Source organism: Apus apus, chromosome 1 (genome assembly GCF_020740795.1).
Source record: "Apus apus isolate bApuApu2 chromosome 1, bApuApu2.pri.cur, whole genome shotgun sequence".
Taxonomy (NCBI): domain Eukaryota; kingdom Metazoa; phylum Chordata; class Aves; order Apodiformes; family Apodidae; genus Apus; species Apus apus.
In genome coordinates, this window is record NC_067282.1 from 174,162,274 (window position 1) to 174,186,153 (window position 23,880).

Here is a 23,880-nt window from a genome sequence, read left to right on the forward strand (position 1 = left end):
TGCTCAGAACAAAGTGCTAATCACACAAGAAATCAGGTCAATACTGAAGCAAGTTTGGCCCTGTTGGCTCCACTGCTTGAGCTTGCCAGCTTTCAGTGAAAAATAACTGAACTGTGGATGTAACAAATTATGAGATGACTCAGGCAAATGCTGGTCCACTAACTAAAAAAGCTCCTGCCCACCAGTTCCAACTCTCATGCTCTGGTAAGGATTCCCAGCTCCCCAGCACTGTCAGAATGGAAGACTCTGCCTCAGAAATGGGCATCATCCCTCCACGACAGCTGTGGCACAGGACACTAAAGACATCAGCCAATTCTCAGGACAAGGCACAACACACATGCTTTAAAAATAATCTCCAGCCTTGGTGTTTAATAAAAAACAAGTGAAAGAGGCGAAGCTTCCAGGAGAGACTGAGCCTTCTTTTGCCCAGTACTTACTTGTTCACATCTTGTGAGAGAAACTGAGCGCCTAAATTGCAAAAACTATATTCAAGCCATCATGGCCCATGAGTAAGAACAACACCTGCACAGAAGAAAGGTATGCTACAGCACAGAAAACCCCACAAATAAAATCCTGTACCAGGATCTGGAGAACTACTGCTGTGCCATACACACAATACATATTTACATGGACCTGACAGAGGAAAAGACTCAAGGATGCTACCAATTGTAAAGCAAAACTTGTTCCATTTTTTCCTTAATGGAACTTTTTGTGGATTTTTAACACTAAGATGAGAATATTCAGAATTAATCATTAGAAGAGTGCTACAAAAATACTTAATGAATATTATACTTTAATGATCTAAATACAAAAAGATTTCTTAAATCTGGGAAAACTGAAATCAAAGACTAATTCAGGTTATAAGGAAATCACTGGAAGTTGTGTGGTCCAACTCCTGCTCAAAGCAGGGCCAACTCCTTAGCTAGATGACATTGTTCAGAATTATAACCAGTTGGGTTTTGAGTATCTGAGAGGCCAGAGATTGCACAGACTCTTTGGGGAGCTTGCTCCCATGTTCAACTTTTGATTCCTCTTTTTACTCACGGTATCTAACTGGTATTTCCCTTGCTCTGTTCATTTCCACACATCCATTTCACTATGTTGTCCAATAAGTTTATCTTCACTATAACCCCCAATTACCTAGCTGAAGACACCAGGAGGGTTTCTACAACCAGTATCAAAACTCTTCTGTTTAGAACTACAAGAAAATTCCTCCCTGTTGACAGGTTTTTGAAGAACAGACAGAATTAACAGAATCTTATTTGAAATCACTACTTCCACTGTTATGAAGCTGAAGCAATGTAAAACAAAACCAAGAAAACACTCAGCTTGTAAATTCTTGGAAAAAAAAAAAGCAGCATGCACAGTGACTTCTGGCACAGTATGTAACTACTGCTCCTTCTGCATCATAAAGAACATTTCTTACTTACACCAGAAGTCAGTGGTGGTCTATTTACTTACTGAAGGACCTTCTACAAGCAAGAGGAAAGCTGACTGAGTCATTAGAGTTAACCCAAGTTTGGAGGGCAACACAACAACCAGGCAGCAAGGATGGAACACAGCTGTGTGTCACTCCACGACTTCAGAAAATTCCCATAAGACCCAATTTGCCCCTTTCTCAAGTTGAGATAAAAGGGTACTGCCAATGGGAAGTTGCTTACAGAAGAATTAATTTTTCGAGTCATGCAGTAGTGCCTCCGGAAGGAAAAGAGACAGACCGCAGCAAAGGTCTCTTTTATCTTTCTCCAAAAATGCAACCTGTCATATGTACCAGACACATTTAAAAAGTCTGGATCACAAACACTGCCTTAGGTGAGATGACGCTGAGCACTTGTGTGCAGAGCTAAACAGTGCAGAACTGATTGAGAAACTGTGCTGACAATATACTTACTGTTTTCTTAAAGGACAGGTAAAACCTACCTATGGTTTAGTACTTAAAACAACAGAAACAACATTGCCCACTGGTATTATAGGATGCTTACCTGCGACCACAATCTGAATATTTACCAATATTTTTTAATATTAAGGCAGCTGTTAATCGGATGTGTTTAGTTATTGGTCCCTCTTTCTCATCCTACAAAGGTAGAGAGAAAAAAATAATTAAAAGCCCCACAGTAGCAAGCAACAATTAATATCTAATACTTCAGTCAAACAATACTAACTGTGAAATCTCTGAAGACAAGGTTTCTTGATCCCCTCCTTAAAGCCATTAGGGCAGCACTCGGATGATTCACAATGGCCTTCTGCGCTCTGGGAGTAGAGGCACTACCCCCTGCAGTTGGCTGCCTATATTAGTAAAGAAAGAATTAATAAAAATATACTTTGCACCACCTTTTGGAAGATTAACAACTCTGAAAACTTATGTTGACAGTTTTTTAACTTATCTAAATAAAGACACAAAGATCCATTCATACTTGGTGCTGATATGTGCTTTGTCTTTTTGTTTCCACAGCCTGTTGCAAAGCCTTCAGAAGAGTCATGGGCTTTATTTTATGTGAAAAAACCCAACACTTCTCTTGAAGTACTGCTCATCACCCTTGACATTTGTGATGGAAAACGAATATATTGTACTAATGACATAGCCACTTCCTGAAGTGTACCTATTTAAAGGAATGTTTTATCAGACAGGCTTTAACAGGAACTGTAATAGCAGCTATGCAAATGCCACCTGAGATTTGGCCAGAGAATGTCCTTAAAATATAGCTATTCAAAACTAGACACAGCTCAGTGGGACCATTAGACACTCAGACAATATAAAACCCATAATAACTGTGGTTAGAGAGGAGTAATATAAGGTAACATGATTTAAGTTATGATCCAAGACATAAAACATCTAATTGTTAAATCAGACCAAACATTTGCAAAAACAATTACCTGTGACAGCAGCTTTCAGACTGAGATTAACAAACTAAGCAGGGTTATTTTAAAAAGCTGGTACAACTAACAAACACAGCAGAAGCAAATTCTCCATTTTCAGTATTAACACTGAAGTCAAAGCTCTAATTAACGTAAAACTTTGAAATTACTCATACTGTAAGTGTTTAGAATGTATAAATACCCAGCTTGACTTATGGAGTAAGATTAATAATGTAATCACACTGTCATCTTTCTCTAAATGGAAATAAGAGTTTAAAAACCTTTATGGAGTAAAGGGAGGAGGGCAAGGGCTGAATTAAGGAAACTGTTGGGCACTCTCCAGGTGGGGCCATCCAGCCAATTTCTTATCCACCGAGTGGTCCATCTGTCAAATCCATGTCTTGTAAGTTTGCAGACCAGGATGTCATGTGGGACAGTGTCAAACACCTTGCACAAATCCAGGTAGATGACCTCAGCTGATCTGGCACCACCCACCACCTCTGTAGCCTTGATGTAGAAGGCCACCAGATTGGTCAGGCATGACTTGCCCTTAACAAAGCCATGTTGGCTGTCACCAATCACCTCTTTATTTTCCATGTGCCTTAGCAGACTTTCCAGGAGGATTTGCTTCATGATCTTGTGAGGCACAGAGGTAAAACTGACCAGCCTGTAGTTCACCAGGTCTTACTTTTTCCCCTTTTTAAAAATAGGGGCTATGTTCCCTTTTTTCCCCATCAGCAGGAACCTCATCAGACTGCCATGACCTCTCTAATATGATGGACAGAGGCTTAGCAATTGCACCCGCTAGCTCCCTCAGGACCCATGGGTGAATTCCATCAGGTCCCATAGATTTATACACCTTCAGGTTCTTTAGATGGTCACGAACCTGCTCTACTCCTACAGTGGGGGGTAATTCACTCTCCCAGTTCCTGCTTTCACCTGTTGTGGCCTTTGTGTTGAGGCTGGAGCACTTGCCAGAGAAGACTAAAACAAAGAAGTCATTGAGGACCTCAGCCCTCTCAATATCCTGTGTTGCTACCTCTCCCGTTTCCTTCAGGAGAGGGCCTACATTCTCCTTGGTTGTCCTTTTCTCCCCAGCATACCTATGGAAGCATTTCTTACTCTTCTTAACATCCCTGGTAAGATTCAGTTCTAGCAAGGATTTGGCTCTCCTCACCTGATTTGTAGCTGCTTGGACAACCTCTCTGTAATCCTCCCAGCATACCTGCCCTAGCTTCTACTCCCTGTGTGCTTTCTTCTTCAGTTTGAGCTTTTCTAGGAGCTGCTTGCTCATCCACACCAGCCTCCTGGAGTTTCTACCTGACTTTCTCTTAGTTGGGATGCAATGCTCTTGGGCCTGGAGAAAGTGATCCTTAAATATCAGCCAGCTTTCATGGGCCCCTCTACCCTCCAGGGTGTTATCCCAAGACACTCTCTTGAGCAGATCGTGAAGAGGCTGAAACGTGCCCTTCTGAAGTCAAGGGCAGTAAGCTTGCTGTGAGCCCTCTGTGCTGCTCTAAGGATCTTGAACTCCACCATTTCATGATCACTACAACCTAGGCTGCCCTTGAGCTTAACAACCCTCACCAGTCCTTACTCGTTGGTGGTTCCAAGAACCAAAAAGGAGAAGTGCTATGCTGGGCTTCGTCCGTACCAACAAGGAAGGGCTATTACTTTTTAATTTCTCAAACATTTTTGATTCATCAATGGAAACTGTTGCAAATAGCTCTCTGCAACAGCTATTGCACCATAATTTTAGAAAGTTTAAGTACTTGATTGTAGAAATACTAAAAAAGGGACAACTGCAATAAATTAGGAAAAGTAGATTAAGCCAAAACATTGTAAATCAGCTTTCAGATATGACAATGTAAAGCCAACCTGAGGTGACCTGTTAGAGTAAAGTTAGGGTTTCATAGGACAAGTCACTGATTCTGGAAAGCAAATTATCAAGTCTTGTCTCCCTCATGTAGCTAGATGTGCTTTTTGGTTGTGCAAACATAACGCTGCAGTAGAGCTGTAAAATCATATGAGTCACACATTACACAGAATCTAAATATCCTCGTTTGTTGATTTCTTCTTTGGTAAAACAGGAGTAATGGAGGCATGACAAAAGAAAGTAGAAGTAATGGACAAGGCAACTCCATGATTTCATAAAACAGCAGTGTATTAACTGTCATGAGAGCTGACAAAGGTCTCTCTTGTCACTTCCTTTCTTTTTGTACCAGACCACCTTCTCTACTGGTGTACTGGTGGGTGGCAAGTGTGTTCCACTCACCTGGCAAACCCAGTTTTTTTAATTGGGTTTTTTAAAAACATAATCGATGTACCATGCAATCAGACAAAAAATAAAGCTGAATAATTTCACTGTAAGCCATGCACAACCAGAAGAAGGAACATGGGCTGGCAGGGAGAGTCAAAACACCCTACTCTGAGTAGTGGAGTGCTCTTATTTCTACTTGTACCCTGAAATTACATCCTTAGTATCTTGTGATATTGCAGCCTCAGTATTTCAGCGAGAACTGGTTACGCATATAAATTCCTACTTTCTGAATCTGACCTAATTAGGGAATTCCATCTTAGAACAGGGGATGTTTGAACGTTTTTTTCCTATGCCAGTACCTGTGCCAATTTTTAAGAAGTCTGTGAAAACACAGAGCCACTAGATGTGTTTTCAGTGTGATTGAACAGTTTTGAAAAGGCAGAGCTGAGATAACCTACTAGTAGATGTTATCAGCCCTATGCTTCCTATTTACCAAGTAATGCAGAGTGCATTACCATCATTCTTCATTTTGTGGTTTTCAGAGGTCTGAATGTTGTTCAGTGTGAATGCAACAAGGCACCATAAGGCAACCATAAGACTCTGTTAAGATACTTGTTTATATTAAAAAATGAAAGTATTCCCAAACTAAACTCCTCAGCTTTCAAACTCAACTTTCTCTGCTGCCTCCAGCAAGCTTGGCAGTAATTTAACTAGCCACAGAACAGACTGCAAAAATCTGCCTGAGACCGTGTAATTACATCTTCAGATGGCAACAAAGAGATTCCAGTTAGTTACTAACAAAGACCTAGTCTTAATACACTTACTCAAGTAACTGAAGCCTGAACAACTGCAGTATTAACATAACCATCCCCACAAGCCCACAGCAATGGGGTTGCACTCTCCAATATTAATTCCAGATGGTTGAAATAATTTTGGGAAAGAGGAAAGCCAAAGCTGATTCTAGGTAGCAGCACAAAATTAGAGGACTCAGAGGAGCCAGTATTTATCTTACTTGCTTTTTTAAAGGAAGAGTCCCTGGATCAAATTAGCCTAAATTTAGATGACAAAACTGGAAGGAATAAAGCATGTTACAGGATAATCCATCTCAGCTGTATAAAACAGCGGAACTGTACACAACAAATAACTTTCCATTAGAACTACAAGCACTTTCCTGTTACAACAGAAGTTGTACAATACCATCCATTTGGGAAAAATAGAGTATTTTGAAAACAATATTTATCAGAGTATTGACCATACACCTTAAATAACTCACTCTTGCTTTTATGATAACAGCAACCACATCTCCCCCATCAGAATCTAGTCCCTCCTTTGCCCACTTTCTCTTACTGTAACATATCTCAAATTTGGTCACTGTTACAGACTCTACATATGCAGTTTCACCTGATGAACCAGGTTACAAAAACACAAATTCTTTCAGTAATTTCTCTTATTTTCACAACTGCTTAATGAAGCTCATGTCTCTTACTTATTGGAAGGCTTCTGATTTCCTGCTTGTCCATGTTCATCTTGCTTTAATCCTGCAAGCAAAGCATCTCTGGAACAGTGCTTATCCTGTGTGGGGAAAAGAGAAAGGCAGTGAGAAAAGTGTGTTAAAATTTACCATGAAATTCCTACTATTTTTTAAGTAACATGTGAAAGAAAATCCGCACCTGTAAGTGGGTAATGAAGGAAAACCTCTGCCGCTGGAAAGGTTCACATCCCTCCCATAAGCACTGCCCTGGGTAGACATCTTTTCCTCCATGTTCAGTTGCCGCATGATAGAAAACTTGTGATGGTGTTTGAAACCACCTACAAAAAAAGTGGGAGGGGAATTTAAGGTTCGTGGTTGTCTTTTTTTTCCCAGTTAACGGTAAAGCACAAATATCACAAACATAATAACTATGAACATCTTGATTTTCCAAAATGAGACATGCAGCGGTAAGTGAATAATCAAATTTTAAAAGGAAAAACATGTACATATATATCAAGTGAGCTACCAATAAATGGCACTATGGTTTCAACAAATCCAATTGAAATATCATGCTTGTATTTTTCTATTTATATTTTACCAAATAAATAATGCATGTTAATTTCAACAGATTCATTCTCAACAATACAAGCAAAATAGAGCAATAAACAGCTACAAATGTTTGGTTGCATGTATTACTTTTCCCATTTTCCTTCTCTAGTGGCAGTCATACTCAGACCTTATTTAAACTTTAATTGGGAAAAAGAGATGCACGCCATTAACTCTGTTTGCTCTCAATTCCGCACACTTGTAAAAACTGATGGAATAAGAGACCATTCTAAACTGAGTGCTCTTTGGAAAATTACTACATGTCATTACCTGATGCACACAGAAGTCGAAAAAAAGCAACACCTAAGTGATATTTTAATACTTTCACTTACACCTAAATTTTTAAATTACTTCCCAAAACCTCAAACTGAGCATTTTGCTTGCCAACAGCCCCAAAGTACAGGACATGAGGTATTTCAGCAAATGAAGTGCTTCTGTATCAATATGAAAGATTCAGTTGTCCTAAGCCTAGCCCTGTAATACTCTCAACAGTATACTTTGTGTTTTCTGTAGGCTCTGTTTGGTGAGAGCTCAGGTGCAACATAACCTTATTGTGAGTTCAGCCCAGTAAGGGCTTTCTTCCTTGTCAAAGTGGTAGAAAAGTTACAACTCACTGTGAATGACACCTTAAAATACTGATGAGTGAACAGTTCTTAGACAGTTCTTTTATTTGTGTCTTCAAATTGTCACATAGAAAAGAAGTTTTATTTTAACGTACATCACATGGTAATGGAGAAATACTATACTTCAACCAATATTAAATAGGAACAGTGAATTACTCCAAGTGTGGGTTTTTTTAGTCTACATACACCTTAAAACATCTCTCAAGTGTTACAAATTACATCCCTTACTTCAAAAGATCAAAAATAGCCATAATAAACAGAAGACTTAGCTGCTTGCAATTAATTTAAAATACAATTAACCCTGCTCATCAACACCCACTTAAGGTATGGACAGAAGAGGTCTAGAAACCTAGTTGCTCCATTTGGGAAATCATTACCACCAGCTGTCCCACACACTTGCTGGAAGGATGCCACTGGCACAGCAGTCTTGCCGAAGAGGAAACACATGCACCCACCTCAGCCACCCCGGTTCACATGCCAGTATTTTAGTTTCAGTTAGCAAGAACAGTGTTTGTGTTTAGATGTTTGACTGAACTCCCCAGGCTGAGCGGTGCCAAGAGGGAGATGACCATCAGTCAAAGACTTACAGCAAGTAGGCAGGGACAAAGCAACATCTCCAACCTAAAGTAATCATTTATAGATGAGTTCAAGTCAGAACTCTCAGCATATGAACAACAGATCAGTAGGTGCTCTCATCCAGCCACCTCCTTCCACATCCTAATACTCATTTCACTACTGTCCATGATGCAAACATACCTGCAATCGATATGTAGGCCTAAGTGTACAGATACTGTTACCTGAACCCTGTAAAGGTGACAAGGAGCTAAGTGCATCCAGAGACAAGCCTCAGTTATAAACTGAGTCCTACCACAACTACCACCTGTAATACAACAATTACCTTCTGCTTAGGCAATAAACAGTACTCTGTTAAAAAGCATTCATCTTTTCCATGCCAGTCAGCATTTCCTGAAGGGAAGCTGGGAAGGAGAAATACCTGCCTTTTGCTTTTGGTCCAGACAGCCCACAGTAGGAGATTAAAAAAAAAAGTTTTACATTTACATTTGCTCAAAAGCAAAACTTGATGTTTCAGGGGACAAAAAGATGCTTTTCCACAATAAAAGGGGAAGTCAGTATGTAAACTTAAGTGTGGCACAAAGCTATTTGTTAATAATGGATGAAATAAATTTCATGGCATGAGTGAAACCCAAAATGTAGTTTAAAACATTTTATTCAACATGGCAAGGCTATAAGAAAAATAAAGCTATTTAATTTATGTTGGTGTATGCACAGTATAACACATTCAGTGTTATACTTCAATCACTGATCTAAAAAGATGAAAATTTACTATCATTTGGCAGAGAAAAACTATTTTGCTTTAAAGAAACACCTAAACATAGTAATAAAAAAAAAGTGTAAGTACAAAGAGCATGGTCAGTTAAGTCTAGACTCCTGTTTCTCACTTCATCTCTCCATCATTCTGTTCAGCTGCTGAACAGAACATTAAGGTAATAGCTGACAGGCAGAGGACATTCAAAAGCATTTCTGATTTACTTTTTAAATATCAAGCAATTCAAGAGCAGACATCTCCTGCCTACCTGTGAAACAAAACAGCAGCTTTTAAATTAAGCTGAATACAATTAGCAATACTTGCAGACAGCTGAGCTTCAAAGGAAAACTCCTACTTCCTGTTACATCCTCCATGCAAAGGAACTAGTGTGCTGACTGTCACCTTTTAGAGTTTTACTTACACTTCAGATACTAAAGCTGAATACATCTGAGGCAAATCATTACAACTATTTGCATAATTGGGCCTGATCTGGTTGTGGTCTTCAAACAGTACTAAATCTGTTGCTTTTTATTTCAAAATGTTGCTAATTCAGCTAATTCAGCTCTAAAAAAACAAAACAGCAGAACCCACACTGGAATGCTGTGGACTGCAGCAGCCAAGTTAGTGCACAGGAAAATAACATACTATTTTATTGATTAATTTTTATTTTGATTCTCAATAAAATGTTTTTGAAGGCCTTTGCTGCCTTTTGCAATACATACTGAAAGGGAAACTTAGTATTGATATGTTGTGGGAATTAAACTAAAGAACATGCATAAAGAAACAGGTGCCAATGATTGTATTACATTTGTCTCCTGTCGTATCCTTCTGGTTAACTGTGAACACCACAAAAGAAACACTGTTTTATCATGCTACTACGATGAACCTGTCTGCTTAATAGCTAGGAATAAAATTGCTAAGCAACCATGAATGAAATCAAGTAGTAGATATGAAATTCACACAGACTAATGACCCACTCGAAAGAATCTTCTTGTTTCCTGCTTAAACAACTCAATAAAAAGCTAAGATTGAGAGCTAGAAATAAAACAGTTACAACAGGTGGCAATTCTAGATTTTGCTTTCTGTCAGTTACAAGCAGGATTCCTAAAGGAGATTTTACCCCTGTTTTTAATCAGGTTTTTGAATGAATATGAATAAACAATATATATTTAAGGAAGATGCTAACTTAACATTTTGGTTCTCTTTCTGCCTGCTGAGTGGGATGATTACCTAAAACTGTTTTTAGGCTTGAACTGAAAGAAATATTTTAAAAGTGAGAAACGGCGTAAGAACAAGAGCTGTGTGTCACATGGACTACAATCTATTAATGCAAAAGTCTTCAAAATTATTTGAAAAGAATGAAAATTAACCACAAACAAAAAACAGTACAGTAAGTAACAGCAGGAGGAACAACAGAAATAATACACTATCTTTAAAATAAAACAAGGAGATCAACCTGTAAAATATGGGCCTCACAGCCCTTAACTTCAGCCTCAGGAAAACTCAGTGGTATAATATTTTAAGACAGACTTACAAGAAGAGTGATAATGTATGGTAATCATAATATTCCTGCCCCAAAATTTGTCTGCACACATTCGTATCCTACTTCACATGACATCAGCTTGTCCAGTAGTTAGATGTCACCTCAATTCTATACAATTCATCCTACATAACTTTAGACACAGAAGAAAGTTGGTGACTAATGTATTAAAGCTGTAGTTCAGCAAACTCTTCATGTTGGTATATATTTGTGAGGCTTCTGCTAAGAAACTGTCCCAGCTTCTCACTTCCACCTCAGTGCAACCCACACTTTTGTACCAACACAGGTGTTTATGCATCTGCTGTGCAACCAGCATAGTATGGCTCTACAGTTATGTTTATTAGTAGAAAAGAAGATAAAATAAGTAAAGCCTTACATGTATTTCTTACATAGAGAAGTGTCACCTACCAAAGAAAAAAAGAAATCACTTTTAAGGTGAAAACAGGGCACCAATTTAAAACATGTCAAATCTCTACAGTACCAGTCTGTCTTATCTAAAATCTGTATGTCTTACATTGAGCTAATGATCTTTGAATTACGATTGTAAGGAATGCAAGGACAGAAATTACAGCTTCAGGGGTCTACAGATTAACTGTCCTTCAGTATTCCACTAATTCTGTTCAAATTCCTCATTTTCACCATCACTTTCAAATACTCAACTTCTCCATCACTTCATCCCAGCTTCCTGAATGTCTACACACCACCTTTCTGCCAAATCAGCTCGTCTTTACGCTCCCTTTCCTAAAATGAAGTGTCTCACACTTTTTCATGCCCGTGTTAAGCAATTTCTCTCTCTGTTTTCTCACTGTTTGACAACTACCTTTATTTCACCAATCTGTACCCTTCACTGCAAACTTAGCATAGTCACAAACCTATGTTAATTTTTTAAACCAATGTCAAGATATACATACTGATAACAAAGGTACTGCTGGGTCTTTAAAAGCCTACATCCAAAATTCTGCTAACTTACTCCTTTTATGGACAACAAATACAAAAACAAAGTCCGATCACTGCTGCCTAGTCTTAAAGCTAAGTTCCTTTTACTTCCTTTTATCACAATGGAGTCCTGGGGCAAACAAATGGTTTTATAATTACTGAAATTAGTCATAATCTAAATACGACTTTGACCAGGACATAGAAGTGCAACACCCTGCTCTTGCAAAACTTGAAACACAAGAAAGATTAAAAACTGAAAACACATGAAATTGTCAAGACAGGATTTGTAACTGGAGTACAGTACACTATTTTTCTATTTGCAATATAGAGAACAAGCTTCAGAGCTGTAAAGTTGGGGTCTTTTAACTTAACTACATGACAGTATTTTATTTATTACTGAAGAACCAATGTATCATAAGAAAGCCACATAATGCTCATTTTATGCTTTGAAATACAACTGAGAGCAGATCAATATCTTGCACTCCCCCACTTCAGGTTCAGCTTTCCTCAATACTTTTCACTTTCTCTTTTCCCCACTGACAAAGTATAAGGTAACTTAAGGAAACAGAATGGCTAGAACTTGCAGAATCACCTTCTATATACAAGCATCTGTAACATATTAGTAAAAGGTAGTTAAATAAAGGAGCCATTTACTTTTTACAAGATTGCCACAGACACATGAAGTTCTGTCCAGGTTTTTTCATTTGCTCTGCATGCTGACTTGCTGCAGTGTATGAAGGCGGCTGCAAATTGATCTGCTGGCCCTGTACTTGCACTGTTGGTATCGACGTTGCAGGTGTGCTCTGCAGAAAAAGTTAAAACACAGTTTTAAACAGGGCTTATTCCAAGACTTGACATATAGTCTGCTGTTTGTTCAAAAGATCTTTTGTTTTACACTTTAATCCACCACAAGTTTTCAGATTTTAACACTTGGAACTTTCAATAAGCATTAGTAGACACAATAACATAAAGAACACAAAACTTTTACACTGTAATATTTATGCAGAAGTTTCTAATATTCAATTTATTAAACTTGATGCCTAAATTTAAATACAGAATTATGACTGCAAAGGACTATCTCCAGGGCACTACTGAAGCCAAGATTAGCGTTATTTTGAAAGGCTTTATTTTTATTTGATCTACAAGAGAAAAACATGCAAAATCAAAGGGTTGCAGTTATCATCAGCACACGGAGTAGCTTCCTTTCCTGTGTAAGTGCAGAAGAAACTGTTCCTATAACAAGTAAAATGAGCACTGATACATCTAAAAATGCTTTGTATTATTTGATGAAATGGTTTTATGTTCTGCATCTGCCGAATTCTTGAAGTGCTGCATTAGCACACACTAGCCTGTGTTACAGAGTGCGTAAGAAGCTGGAGAAACACTAAGACCAGTAGGCTCAAACTATGACATACCATTTTCTCTATAAAGGTTGGCATATGATGTAATTCTTCAAACTCTTGTAAAACCAGCCAGCACATGTACCTTTATACAGAATGCCTAAACAACCTGTACACAACCCGTACTCAGTGAAATATCATAGTTTCAGAAAGGAAAAAGATGTTCCCCTTGCTCTCTTGCAATATTACAAGACACTTATTTTAACAGTGAATAAAAATTATTACACAGGTGACCTAAAAATTACAAACGCTAAGCCAAAATACATACAATTTTATTTATTTTCTAAATAATAGATACAGAACACTGAAATTCACCATTTCACAATAGTGCTTATGTCAGAGTATTGTTTCTCTTCTTTTTTTTCTGGAAGGCTCTGGCCAGCAAGACATTCATAAAGACCACGACAATAAAAAAATTCAAAAATACTATCTAGGAATGAAAATCTAGCAGCCTTTTCTTCCCTACTGTTAGAAAAGGAACAAAATTTAGAGCCCAAACAAAACTACTTTCAAGACTCTGCTTAAGAATACTATCAAAGAAGCATTTTCAAATGGTGCACACAATACTCTGTTTACATCTTTTACATCTCTGTTACTGAACAGGTTTAAACTTTAACTGCAAAGAAACAAACATGTAAGTGCAATCTGTAACATTTCATTTGCATATTGATCTTGATTTTTCTTCCTGCTGCACTCTACTGGCATTGTGGACAACAGTCACACAAGGTAACAACTATCACAGATTGTACAAAATTAATAGCATTAATCAAAAGGACAGCAAAAAAGCCTCATCAAAACCAGAACACTTCCCACATCCAAGCATAAGTCCTAATAATGCAAAACTGAGCAAAAATTCTGAATACAGCACTCCTACTCTATGATGCCTGTGATCTGCACATGTGAAAAATTGCAGGAAAAGATTCTTGAGTCTAGTAGTTGTAACTACAAATTATTTTGAACTCAGCAATGATTTTCATATAAAGACCTCTAAGTTATTTTATAAATTGGGTAATGAGTCTTCACAATAGATTTAACAAAAGGTAAACACAAGGGAAGCTTTTTAAAATCACTGTCTCTTTAACAAGACATCTTGAAAGTGAAGCTGAAAGTAAAATCAAGTGTCAGCAGTACAGCTTGTCTTGCAGTCTTCACTTGGCATCCTGATATCCTTACATTATGATGGTCTTTATGCAACTTTTTATCCCTATAGAATGTGTCTCCTTTAATGTGCTGGAGAGAAAGAGTGAGCTTACTGAATTAATTCTGTGTTTTCTTTAACTCTCATAATTCAATATGTGGTTCATGTATTATTTACTCTATTCTAGGCAAACCCTGCAATTAATCCAGAATCACAAATTTTCTCAAGGGTTTTTCTGGCAAGCTCTCCTAGTGGTATTCAAAGGTTTTAATACCATCTCATTAAAAAACTGTTTATTTTAAACAAGGGGATCTGAGATGCAAAACACAAAATGTTATGTGCTGAAAATGAAAGAGGACAGAAAAGGAGACAACTGTTCAGAAGAAAATTCCGATTTCTTCCTATATTTTTCAGCGAAAAAATACCCAATAATAAATTGAAAATAAATGTGTAAAGTAATTGTTATTGTTCAGAATTCTCTTCTTACTGCTGTACTGCAAAGCATTTTCAAAGTTCTAGCATTAGGCAGTTACAACTTCCATGTATTTTTAATCACATTCAATGCTTGCCTCTCAACTGTGTTGATCACACTAAAATCAACAGATAAGAAAAATGACATTTCCTAGGTTTTCTTTTAGAAACATAAGCTCTATGTTCAAACATCTCAAAGCCTTCCTCTCTTCAATCAGAAATACTGCTAATTTTTGTTTTCATTTTTCCTTTCTCTGTTTTCATGTACCAATTTAGTAACACATGACACAGGGGACCGTAACTAAAATTGGGATTAATCTTTTGTTTTTCAGAAACGAAACTCCTTTCTTTCCAGCAATATACCTAGAAATACTTGCTATGTGCTACCTACTTTACAGCACTGATACACAATGATTATGTAAACTCACTTCTTTCTTCAACATACAGAACTATGACAGATTCTTTTTTTTTTTTTCCCTAAGTCTTTCTGGGAGAAGTAACATTGAAAAAAATTTCCCCAAGGTGTGAAGACTTCACAAAATTTCCTCCTCTAGCAAAAACATTTAATGATTCCAGGTTCCTCAAGAAATCAAATTCCCAGTACTCTAGTACACTTGAAAGCACTTCACAGCACATTTTTATACTCCAGTAAGACCTCTCCATGGTATGACTTGCAATTGCCACCACTTTGCATGTCTGTAAATCGCATGTTACTGGATCTCAGGACTGAAAGGTACCTCTAGCAGAATCACCTATCTCAGTATGGTTTGCACTGAACTCTTAAAACATACATACAAACCTTTAATGTCAGTACAGTCTACTTACATATCATACACTACAGCCTACTTATAATAAGCAGGAGTGACTTTAGATTGAGATATCTGGGGGTGGGGGGGGGAGGGTGGAGTGTGGTGGAAACAAGTTCAGCATAGTCATAAAACCTAAGAGTAAATTGAAGAACTTTATGCTATTCAGAACATACTGTTTACAAAAGGCTCCTTCATTTGTGCACATGAGCTCTCTATGTGGTAGGAATACCAATCCCTATGGCTTGGGGCCAGAGATGGCCTCCACCTCCATTTCACAGAAACAATGGTGCCATTGCCTTTATGTATTAATGGTAACTCCATTTTAGCATGACACCTGGCCATCTCATTTCAAAGGCCTGTGCCTTTCAAAGGCCTGATGCTGTGCCATCAGGAAGAGAACACACTGCATCCCAGTGTGATGGGGGTCCTGTTGACACTTAAAGCCATATTAAGTTTAAAAGTATTATACTGCATTTTTCCTCCATCAATAGTATGTGCATACCCATAGTAAATACATTTAAGTCAACAAGAAACAGTTAATTATTAGTACAAATATTTTGGAAGTATCATAGGATTTACAATTCAGTAAATTCTAAAATTTTATGTTTAGCTTCTTCACGATAACAACATACAAAAAAAAGGTAACCTGTAAGCTGAAAATTAATATAGTAGGATTTGAGTGTGAGAAAGGGGTCAGGTGGATGTGCTGGCACTAAAATAAATGCTCTTATCTTGACAGATTACTGAAGTTTTAAGTCTCCTTGCAACAGCTTCACAAGTGAAGAGCAATAAAAGCACAGTGATTTGTTATTTCAGTATTTCCAGCCGAGAAACTCATTTGCTCTGTGGCTAGGAATGAATTATACCTCCTGGGGCTACACACCTGCTTTCTGGTGCGTGGTAATTCTCAGCTTCCCAGTCAACAGGGAGCAGAAGCAAGTAGTTAAGGAAATGCTCATGCAGTTTTTGCCACCTAAATTTTCACACAAGCATGTTTCAAGTGGGCAGCCTTAAGAGAAGTGGGAGTGCATTGTTTATGAGGGGATGACAATGAAGAACAGGTTAGTAATTACTTTAAAAGACAGATAAGGCAATTTAAAAAGATTTGCTCATTTCTAGGAACTTGTCATGGCATCAGAGCATTCCTTCAAAACACACACCAACTGGGACAAAGCAACATGGTTATGTTCAACAGATGTTCTGGAGACATTTGAAAAGGAGTAAGAAAAAGAGGAAAGGAAAATAAAATGTATAGGTAGGTAACTGCTCATTTCATTTTCATTCACTGGTCCAGCAAAATGCCTCAGGAAAGCATCAGGAGCCAAGAACACAGAAATAAAAGGAAGCCAAGAAAGTACAGTGCCAGTTCTGTCTCCTCTCAGATTATATTTCATGGGCTTTCAGAACACAGAGATGTAAGAAAAAAATTGCAACACTCTGCACATCATCTGTTACTCTTCCGACATAACCCATATACCCATATATTTTGTACAAAAATGACAATAATAAAAAAAGTTTCTAGAGTCAGCACGTACGTATTTTTCATTGAGTTTTGCTGAGGTGTATAATTAACATGGAACAATCACAGGTTATACACAGAAGAAACCTGTACTTGTCTAACCGGATTTCAACAGCACTACATGGGCTGTCCCCATAAACAGCAAGTTTATAATTTTTATTATTTTAGTAGGCCACTTAAATAAACATTTTTCCCCCAAGCATATAGTATCAGCCCATTCCAAACTACTGTTCATATAATGAAAAAAAATCTTAGCTCTGAAATTTTATGTTCTCTTAAGAATTATTTCACTCTCTTTCTTGCTTTCCTTAGTTTTCACATTGCTGTTCCATTCTCTACCCTGTTTGTTTCTCCCTCCTTATCTTCAGTTCAAGCATCTTCCCTTTCTCCTCTCTGCAGTTCATGACAACTAATCCTGCTGCAGTTGCATAAGCAGTACTCCCTCTTCTATCCTCTGTATCTCCTTTTCTGGCCTTCCTGTTGGTTGCAATTTTATTACAAATTTTCTTCCTCTATCCCTATCTCAATTCTGTGAAACACAAGCTTTTATATAAAATAAAAATTTAAGATGACAGGCAAACAGGAAATGACACACTAACAGCTTCAGCAGCTATGTCATTTTGCCACTGTTAATATTCCTTTATTCCGTATTTTTCTCCACCAGGTTGTATTTATAATAAATTTCAAACTATCTGCAAAAAGAACCATGTTCTCCTATCTCTTCTGCAGGACACTCAGTATACATTAGATACTACAGAGCAGATAAAACAATGCAGATGCTCAAATGAAAACAGTGTTCCTTAGCTGCTGCCTTTCAGAAAGTAAAAAAAAAAGAAAGCTACTTGTCATGCAAGGACAAGTTTCAACATGGAAAGGGAGAAAATAGGAGATTATACAAAACTCAAATACTCAAAACTCTGAGTTCATGAGAACTTGGCTACTTCTTAATATTTTCAGATGTCTTAACGACACTCCTAAAATCAGACTCAATATTGGAAATACTTAACATCTGCTTTTCCAGTAAAACAATGGCTATTGCAGCTGCTCAGCAGCTTTGGAAATGAAAAAGAGCTGGCCAGAATGATCTTGGTAATGTTTACAGTTGAACATATTAATTAAGAAGTGGTTAAGATCTTTAAAGGTCTTAAGCCAAACTATGCTGTTCACTATTTCTGAACAGAGTACTGTAAAGTGGGTTCTATTATAAGTCAGTACTTATCACTATCATGATGCACATGATTCACAGCCACACATAATAGTTAAGGCAATCACCTAACAAATTAAGTTGTTCACCAAGATCAAAACTAATGAACTCCTTTTCTTGCACATTCCTGTAATTTTGAAGAAAGCAAGGGCTTCGTACAGGCAGGAAAATGAGCCAGGTTCCATATAGGCAGACATTAGACGAAGTTATTTCCATCTGCATATCTGGACTGAATGGCATACCCAGCTGGCATCATTTCTGTTCATACAGGTAGTGGAAAGTGTAGGAACTACTAATGATAGTGATTATTAGTGTAAAAAAACTATCAGCACAGAAAATGTTATTTTTTGTTCCTCTGTTAACATGACAGAACAGCTAATCCAACACAAATTCAATAGTTAACTGTATTACTCTCCTGAAAAATCTGTAAATCTGACAGCTGTTTAAGACAACTAAGACAATTCTTGTCAGCCACATGTCCAGGGAATAAATAACCCCAGATAATATTTACTCTATTCCAGAGACATTGCCATAGCACTTTCCATTTCAGTCAAATCCTTAGCAAAGTCATAATAGAAATTCAAACTGTGCAACAGCTAAAGACACTCACTGTAAAAAGCAAGGCATAGCTTGCTTTTTTTTTTATCAATACTACAGAAAATCTAGTTCATTATCCCTGTGCTGCCAAAAGACACTTTCATTTTGGTTGATAAATTTCTACTTCTAAGAATGAAGGTAAATAACATCAAAGAAACATGGATCTCTGATAAAATCTAAGTGAAAATTTACGAGTTTGAACACATTCTTAAAAACATAGCTCTGTGTTGTGTGGCAGCTAAAAGAGGAAAGAAAAGGAAAGAAAATTTGTTAACTGCTAGTCCTTATCTCTGCCAACTAGACAAAGGAAAGTCAGAAGATCTTCCAACAGAAACCCAGCTTGACAGAAAATGTAGCAGCACTAGCCACTTGTTGAATTTTAAGTTCCAGCTCTGCCTAAGTCAATATGGTCTATACCTGCTACCCGATCAAAACCAACCAACCAAGAATCCAACCAAACAAACAAAAAAGGATCTCATTTCTCCTCTTCACTCTGTCAGAACTCTGTGACTGCTAGACCTACTATTCTATTCTTTTTGCTCCTATTCAGGTTAGGAACATTTTTTGGAGAGGGATTTTCTGTCAATGTACAAAGCTAAAATAAATTCTAGAGACTTGAATAATCTTAAACATTATTATCCATACTTATTAATCCTATACAACTGATAGCCATACCTCATTTCTAGTAAAGTGTTAGGGAGTATCCACTTTCTAGTGGTTAAAAAAGCAGTTGACCAAGGAAAAAAAAAAAGCACAAAACAAAAAAGCCCTCTCTAAAGTTTGTCAAACAGAAAAAATGTCCAAACAATGCATATTGTATTGATAAAATAAACATTACACATATTTTGCAATAAACAACATATATATTTCAACGAATTTCTAAACCAATACTTTCTCCTGACTGTAGTGAACACCTGAAGCAAACCTTTCAAGACCACCTTCAAAGACAAGAATTGCAACTCATTCAGTAAGCCCAAAGCAACTGCAGTGATTAACTAGCAAAAAAGACGTATCAGCCATCCATCCACAACAAAGACCAAGAATAAAATGCAGAACAATTCTGACATTTTTACAAGACTATACAACAAATCACTGTTGATTTCAGAACAATTAATCCTTTAAGGAGGAAATCAGGGAGCAGAAGTTCTTTCCTTACTGTGTATTATCAAGCAACAAGCGGGTTACTGACATCTAAGAAATATGCAAACTATTAGAGCTTTAGTCCTTGAAAGACCAGCAACCATAAATTTCTGAATATTTTAAATACCATGCAAGAAATACTGACTGATTTTACATTTTCACCCACATTATTTCACAGCATTAGTCAGAATCACAGTTGAAATAAGCATAAAAAGAACACTGCAACATACCTGTGTGACCATGCTTTGTATATACGTGGTTGGATGCTGCTGCTTTTGTTGAACAGCACTTTCTATTGCTACTTTCGCTACAGTGCTTGGATCCGCTCCAGCTGGCACAGCAACCATAGTTGCACTGCAACCAGCATTGTTTGGGTCACTGATTGTAACAATTCTAACTCCTACTTTATTTGGAATTCCTGGAACAGTTTCCCTGTCATTATCCTCTGCTGGCCTCTTTACAGTTTTGCATTCTGCTGTGCCATTAGTAGACCGAACTTCGGATGACAGGGTAGACTGGGACACTCTAGGTCCTGAGTGTGGAACTGCTATGATTTGATGCCCCTGTATAACAGAGGCTGTAGATTGTGGTGAGACAACTACACTTGGGCGTTGCTGAGGCACATCTGAATTCAAACTTGAAGCTAGAGGTCCATTAGGTAAATCAGTGTTGGTACCACTAAGTTGCTGGGTTAACAGTTTTGCAGCCTCCTGTGTACCGCTTACAACAGGTGAACTACTCAAAGTTAATACAGGCCCATTAGAAATTCTTTCCCCTTGATCACCTTTGGCAGTATCTTGCTGTGTGGCATCCAAATTCCCTTGTTGTTCCACTGAAGATATCTCACCATTTCCTACATGATTGGAAGTTTTGTGATTTGGAATGTTTTTGCTCAAATGAGAACCATCTCCTTTATCAAAATCACAGATTCCATTAACTAGGGGCTTCTTCAAATCACTTTTAATTTCCTGTGTGTCCATTTGTTCAAAGTTCTGCTTTCCAGGAGCTCCGTTCTCACCCATTTCTAATGATGGCCCATTACTGACTTGTGAGCACTGATTGGCCTCATTCTGAGTTTTCCCTGAGTTAGAAGGAGGTAGACTGGAGTCACTATACTTTCTCCCATTTAAAAGACTTCCCACCTGCATTTCATTTTCTTTTGCATCCCCATTGCTGGTGTTTGCAGCTCCTCTTCGGCAGGAAGGATTCTCCATAACTTCAATTTTACGTTCATGAATGTGTAAACCTGTTGCTTCCTTTGCTTCTTCCTCCTTTTGGCAAATTATTTTATCACCTTTGAATGGGGGAGCAGCAGTACACGGTGATTGTCCAGCTGAAGGTGCTTGAGTAGCTGGAAGTGTTTGCACCTGTAGCCCAACTCCTGTCTGTGCTCCACTCACTGCAATTCCTGCTGGAGCAATTATTTGAGCTGCATTTCCCTGACTCACAGTTGCAGTAGCAAAACTTGTATTTGGCACAACTGTTATTGTAACCTGGTTGCCAGTAGTCCCTTGGAAAATAGTCGCTGGGCTGTTTGAGATCAATTGGCCTGGCAATATCTGTAAATTAGAAATGGGTACTGTTTGTACTGCCCCTTGGGGTGGCATTGCACCCGGGACCAGCTGAACATTTTGCTGTCCAACTAGCAGCTGCTGAGCTGGAGACTGTCCTTGAACTCCGAAACCTGGTGCCTGGTTATTGGCCATCTGATAAACCACCTGAGGGCTAGGAGCTCTTGCATTGTTAGGTGGAGGAATCTGTGGAGCTGGGAGTATAAGCTTTCCCCCTGGAGTTGAGGGGCCTCTTTTTGGAAGAAGCAGTTGTTTAATCAGACTAGACTCACTGGAGTTAGGCTGGCCAACTCCTGAATTAGGTTGCTGTGACTGAACTTGCATTTGTATCGGCTGTTGTACCTGTACCTGCTGCTGCGATGATGCTGGTGAATGTTGCTGCTGCTGCTGCCTCTTTACAGAAAGCATCTGGCTGACAGTAGGAGGGGGTCCTTGTGACTGAGGTGGGGTAGATGAAGATGACATAACTGTAGGGACTTGATTATTTGTAACTGGACCTGGGGATGGTGAAGAAGATGGAGTAATGCTTGACTGTCCAGTCAACTGGACAGTTTGACCAGCAGGAATAGAAGCTGGATTAGCAAGCACAATCTGATGAATGGCTGGTGCATACGTTTGACCTTGCTGAGCTGGCTGGCTTACAATCACTACACTTTGCTGGGATGGTGGTGGAGGCTGCTGCTGTGACTGCATCGGCTGCTGTACCATGGCGGGTGGAACTTGTTGCGATGGCAAAGGCTTTGGTGCAATATTCTGAAACCCTACCCTAGATGTTGGTGGGTTTTGGACACCTGCAATTGTAACCACCTGCCCAGCTGCTACTTGAAAATTTTGAACTGTGGTGGCAGAAACAATGTTAGATGCAGAGGTGGTAACATACTGCTGTGGTGCTATAATGACTGTATCTTGTTGCTGGTTACCAGCAGAGGACTGCTGAGATGGTGTCTGCCCAGGTTGTGATGATGTGCTGATTAGCTGCTGACCCTGTGAAACTGCTGAACTGCATGCTGGTATGTTTTGTACTCTGCCAAATATATGACCCTGAGGTACAGCTTGCTGAATTACCGTAACAGGAGTGCCTGAAGGTATCTGTCCTGGTACCACTGCATGCAGTGGAGACTGTTGTTGAATTACAGGTTGGTGGTGAAGCAACGTCTGAGAACTAACAACAGTGACAGACGGCTGTTGTCCTGTAGTGCTGTGATTTTGATTAGAAGCTTGTGGTGCTCCTCCTACAGCAATAGTAACAGGAACTGCAGACTGGGGAACAGAGCTCTGTATTACTGTGGCCTTCACTACTTCACAGGATATTGGACCTTTATTCTGTATAACAGTCACTGGAGCATTTTGCTGCTGTGTATGAAGAGAAAGATTTTGTGGGATTCTAGAAACAGTCTGTGCCACAGTATGAACACCTTGAATTGGAAAAGACATCTGTGTTGCTGTCAAAGTTGAAGACTGGTTAATAGGGGTCCTCTGATAGTGATTTCCTAAGCCTGGTAGCCCATGTGGGATTCCTGTTGAAATAAACACAGTAAAAGTTTGGAAGAAAAAAAAAATATTTCAAAACACATGAACATAACAAATTTTCAAAAACCCTAGGCTTGAATTTGTAGTTCTATACAAAGCTGTTTCTCTTCCCAGCTAAACTGCACCTGAAATAATGATGCAGCAACAAAGGCTTGTCAGCTGACTGACAAGTTCACAGGTTACATGTCAAATACTAGAATGGCATATAAGCACATACTGCAATACTGTTCCTAATGTTGTTTAGTGAAATCAATCAAAACACATGGCCTTGACTTCCAAAACTTTAAAAATATTTTCAAAGCCTTCTGTCTTTTATTGTAATTTCAGAATCAAGGGAAAATACTTTATATTGAATTAATTTAAAAACCTGCTTGCGAAGGAGACGAAGACACATCAGGAATTGAATCAACCCGGACAACTGGGGTAGACGAAGTTGGTTGCTGCTGATAGTACATCTGAATGGGAAGTGGTATAGCTCTCCTTTTCACTCCTACCACATGTATATGTGCTTGACCATTGTTACTTGGATCCTCTACTCTCTTCACTGTATGATTTGGAAAGACAGTTCTGCCAAACACAACATAAATCTATGTTAATGAACACAATAACTCAATCCTCTTAAAATATTTTTGTTTAACTAACTGCTCTTGTGTGCAGAGTAACTGCGCTCATGCCCGCATCTTTGCAATACAGCATCTGAGTATTCATCATTAAGGACTAACAGATCCACCAGGTGGCCAAGATGTCATACAAGCTAAGTGAAAACTGTATCTCCAAAAACTACTTTGGAAAGAATTAAAAGGACTATAAGCAGAGAAGATCCCCTATTAAGTGTCTTGAAATAGAATTAAATAAAATTACACCAATTCTAAACATTTGTTT

At 38.3% G+C, this 23,880-nt stretch overlaps 1 protein-coding gene across 4 annotated transcripts in view; it reads right to left on the minus strand.

Moving 5' to 3' along the window:
• ARID2 (AT-rich interaction domain 2) overlaps positions 1-23,880 on the minus strand; it is a 103,539-nt gene that overhangs the window by 1,982 nt on the left and 77,677 nt on the right. For 3 of the 4 annotated variants that reach the window (XM_051621596.1, XM_051621585.1, XM_051621576.1), the window contains 7 exons: positions 23,366-23,565; positions 20,128-22,985; positions 12,274-12,422; positions 6,787-6,925; positions 6,603-6,688; positions 2,163-2,286; positions 1,983-2,074 (listed from right to left, as the gene is read on the minus strand). In XM_051621596.1, the coding sequence (XP_051477556.1) occupies positions 1,983-2,074; positions 2,163-2,286; positions 6,603-6,688; positions 6,787-6,925; positions 12,274-12,422; positions 20,128-22,985; positions 23,366-23,565 (3,648 nt within the window). Of the gene's footprint in view, positions 1-1,982; positions 2,075-2,162; positions 2,287-6,602; positions 6,689-6,786; positions 6,926-11,059; positions 11,088-12,273; positions 12,423-20,127; positions 22,986-23,365; positions 23,566-23,880 lie in introns of those variants that run through there. The other variant, XM_051621606.1, reaches the window with a different exon arrangement.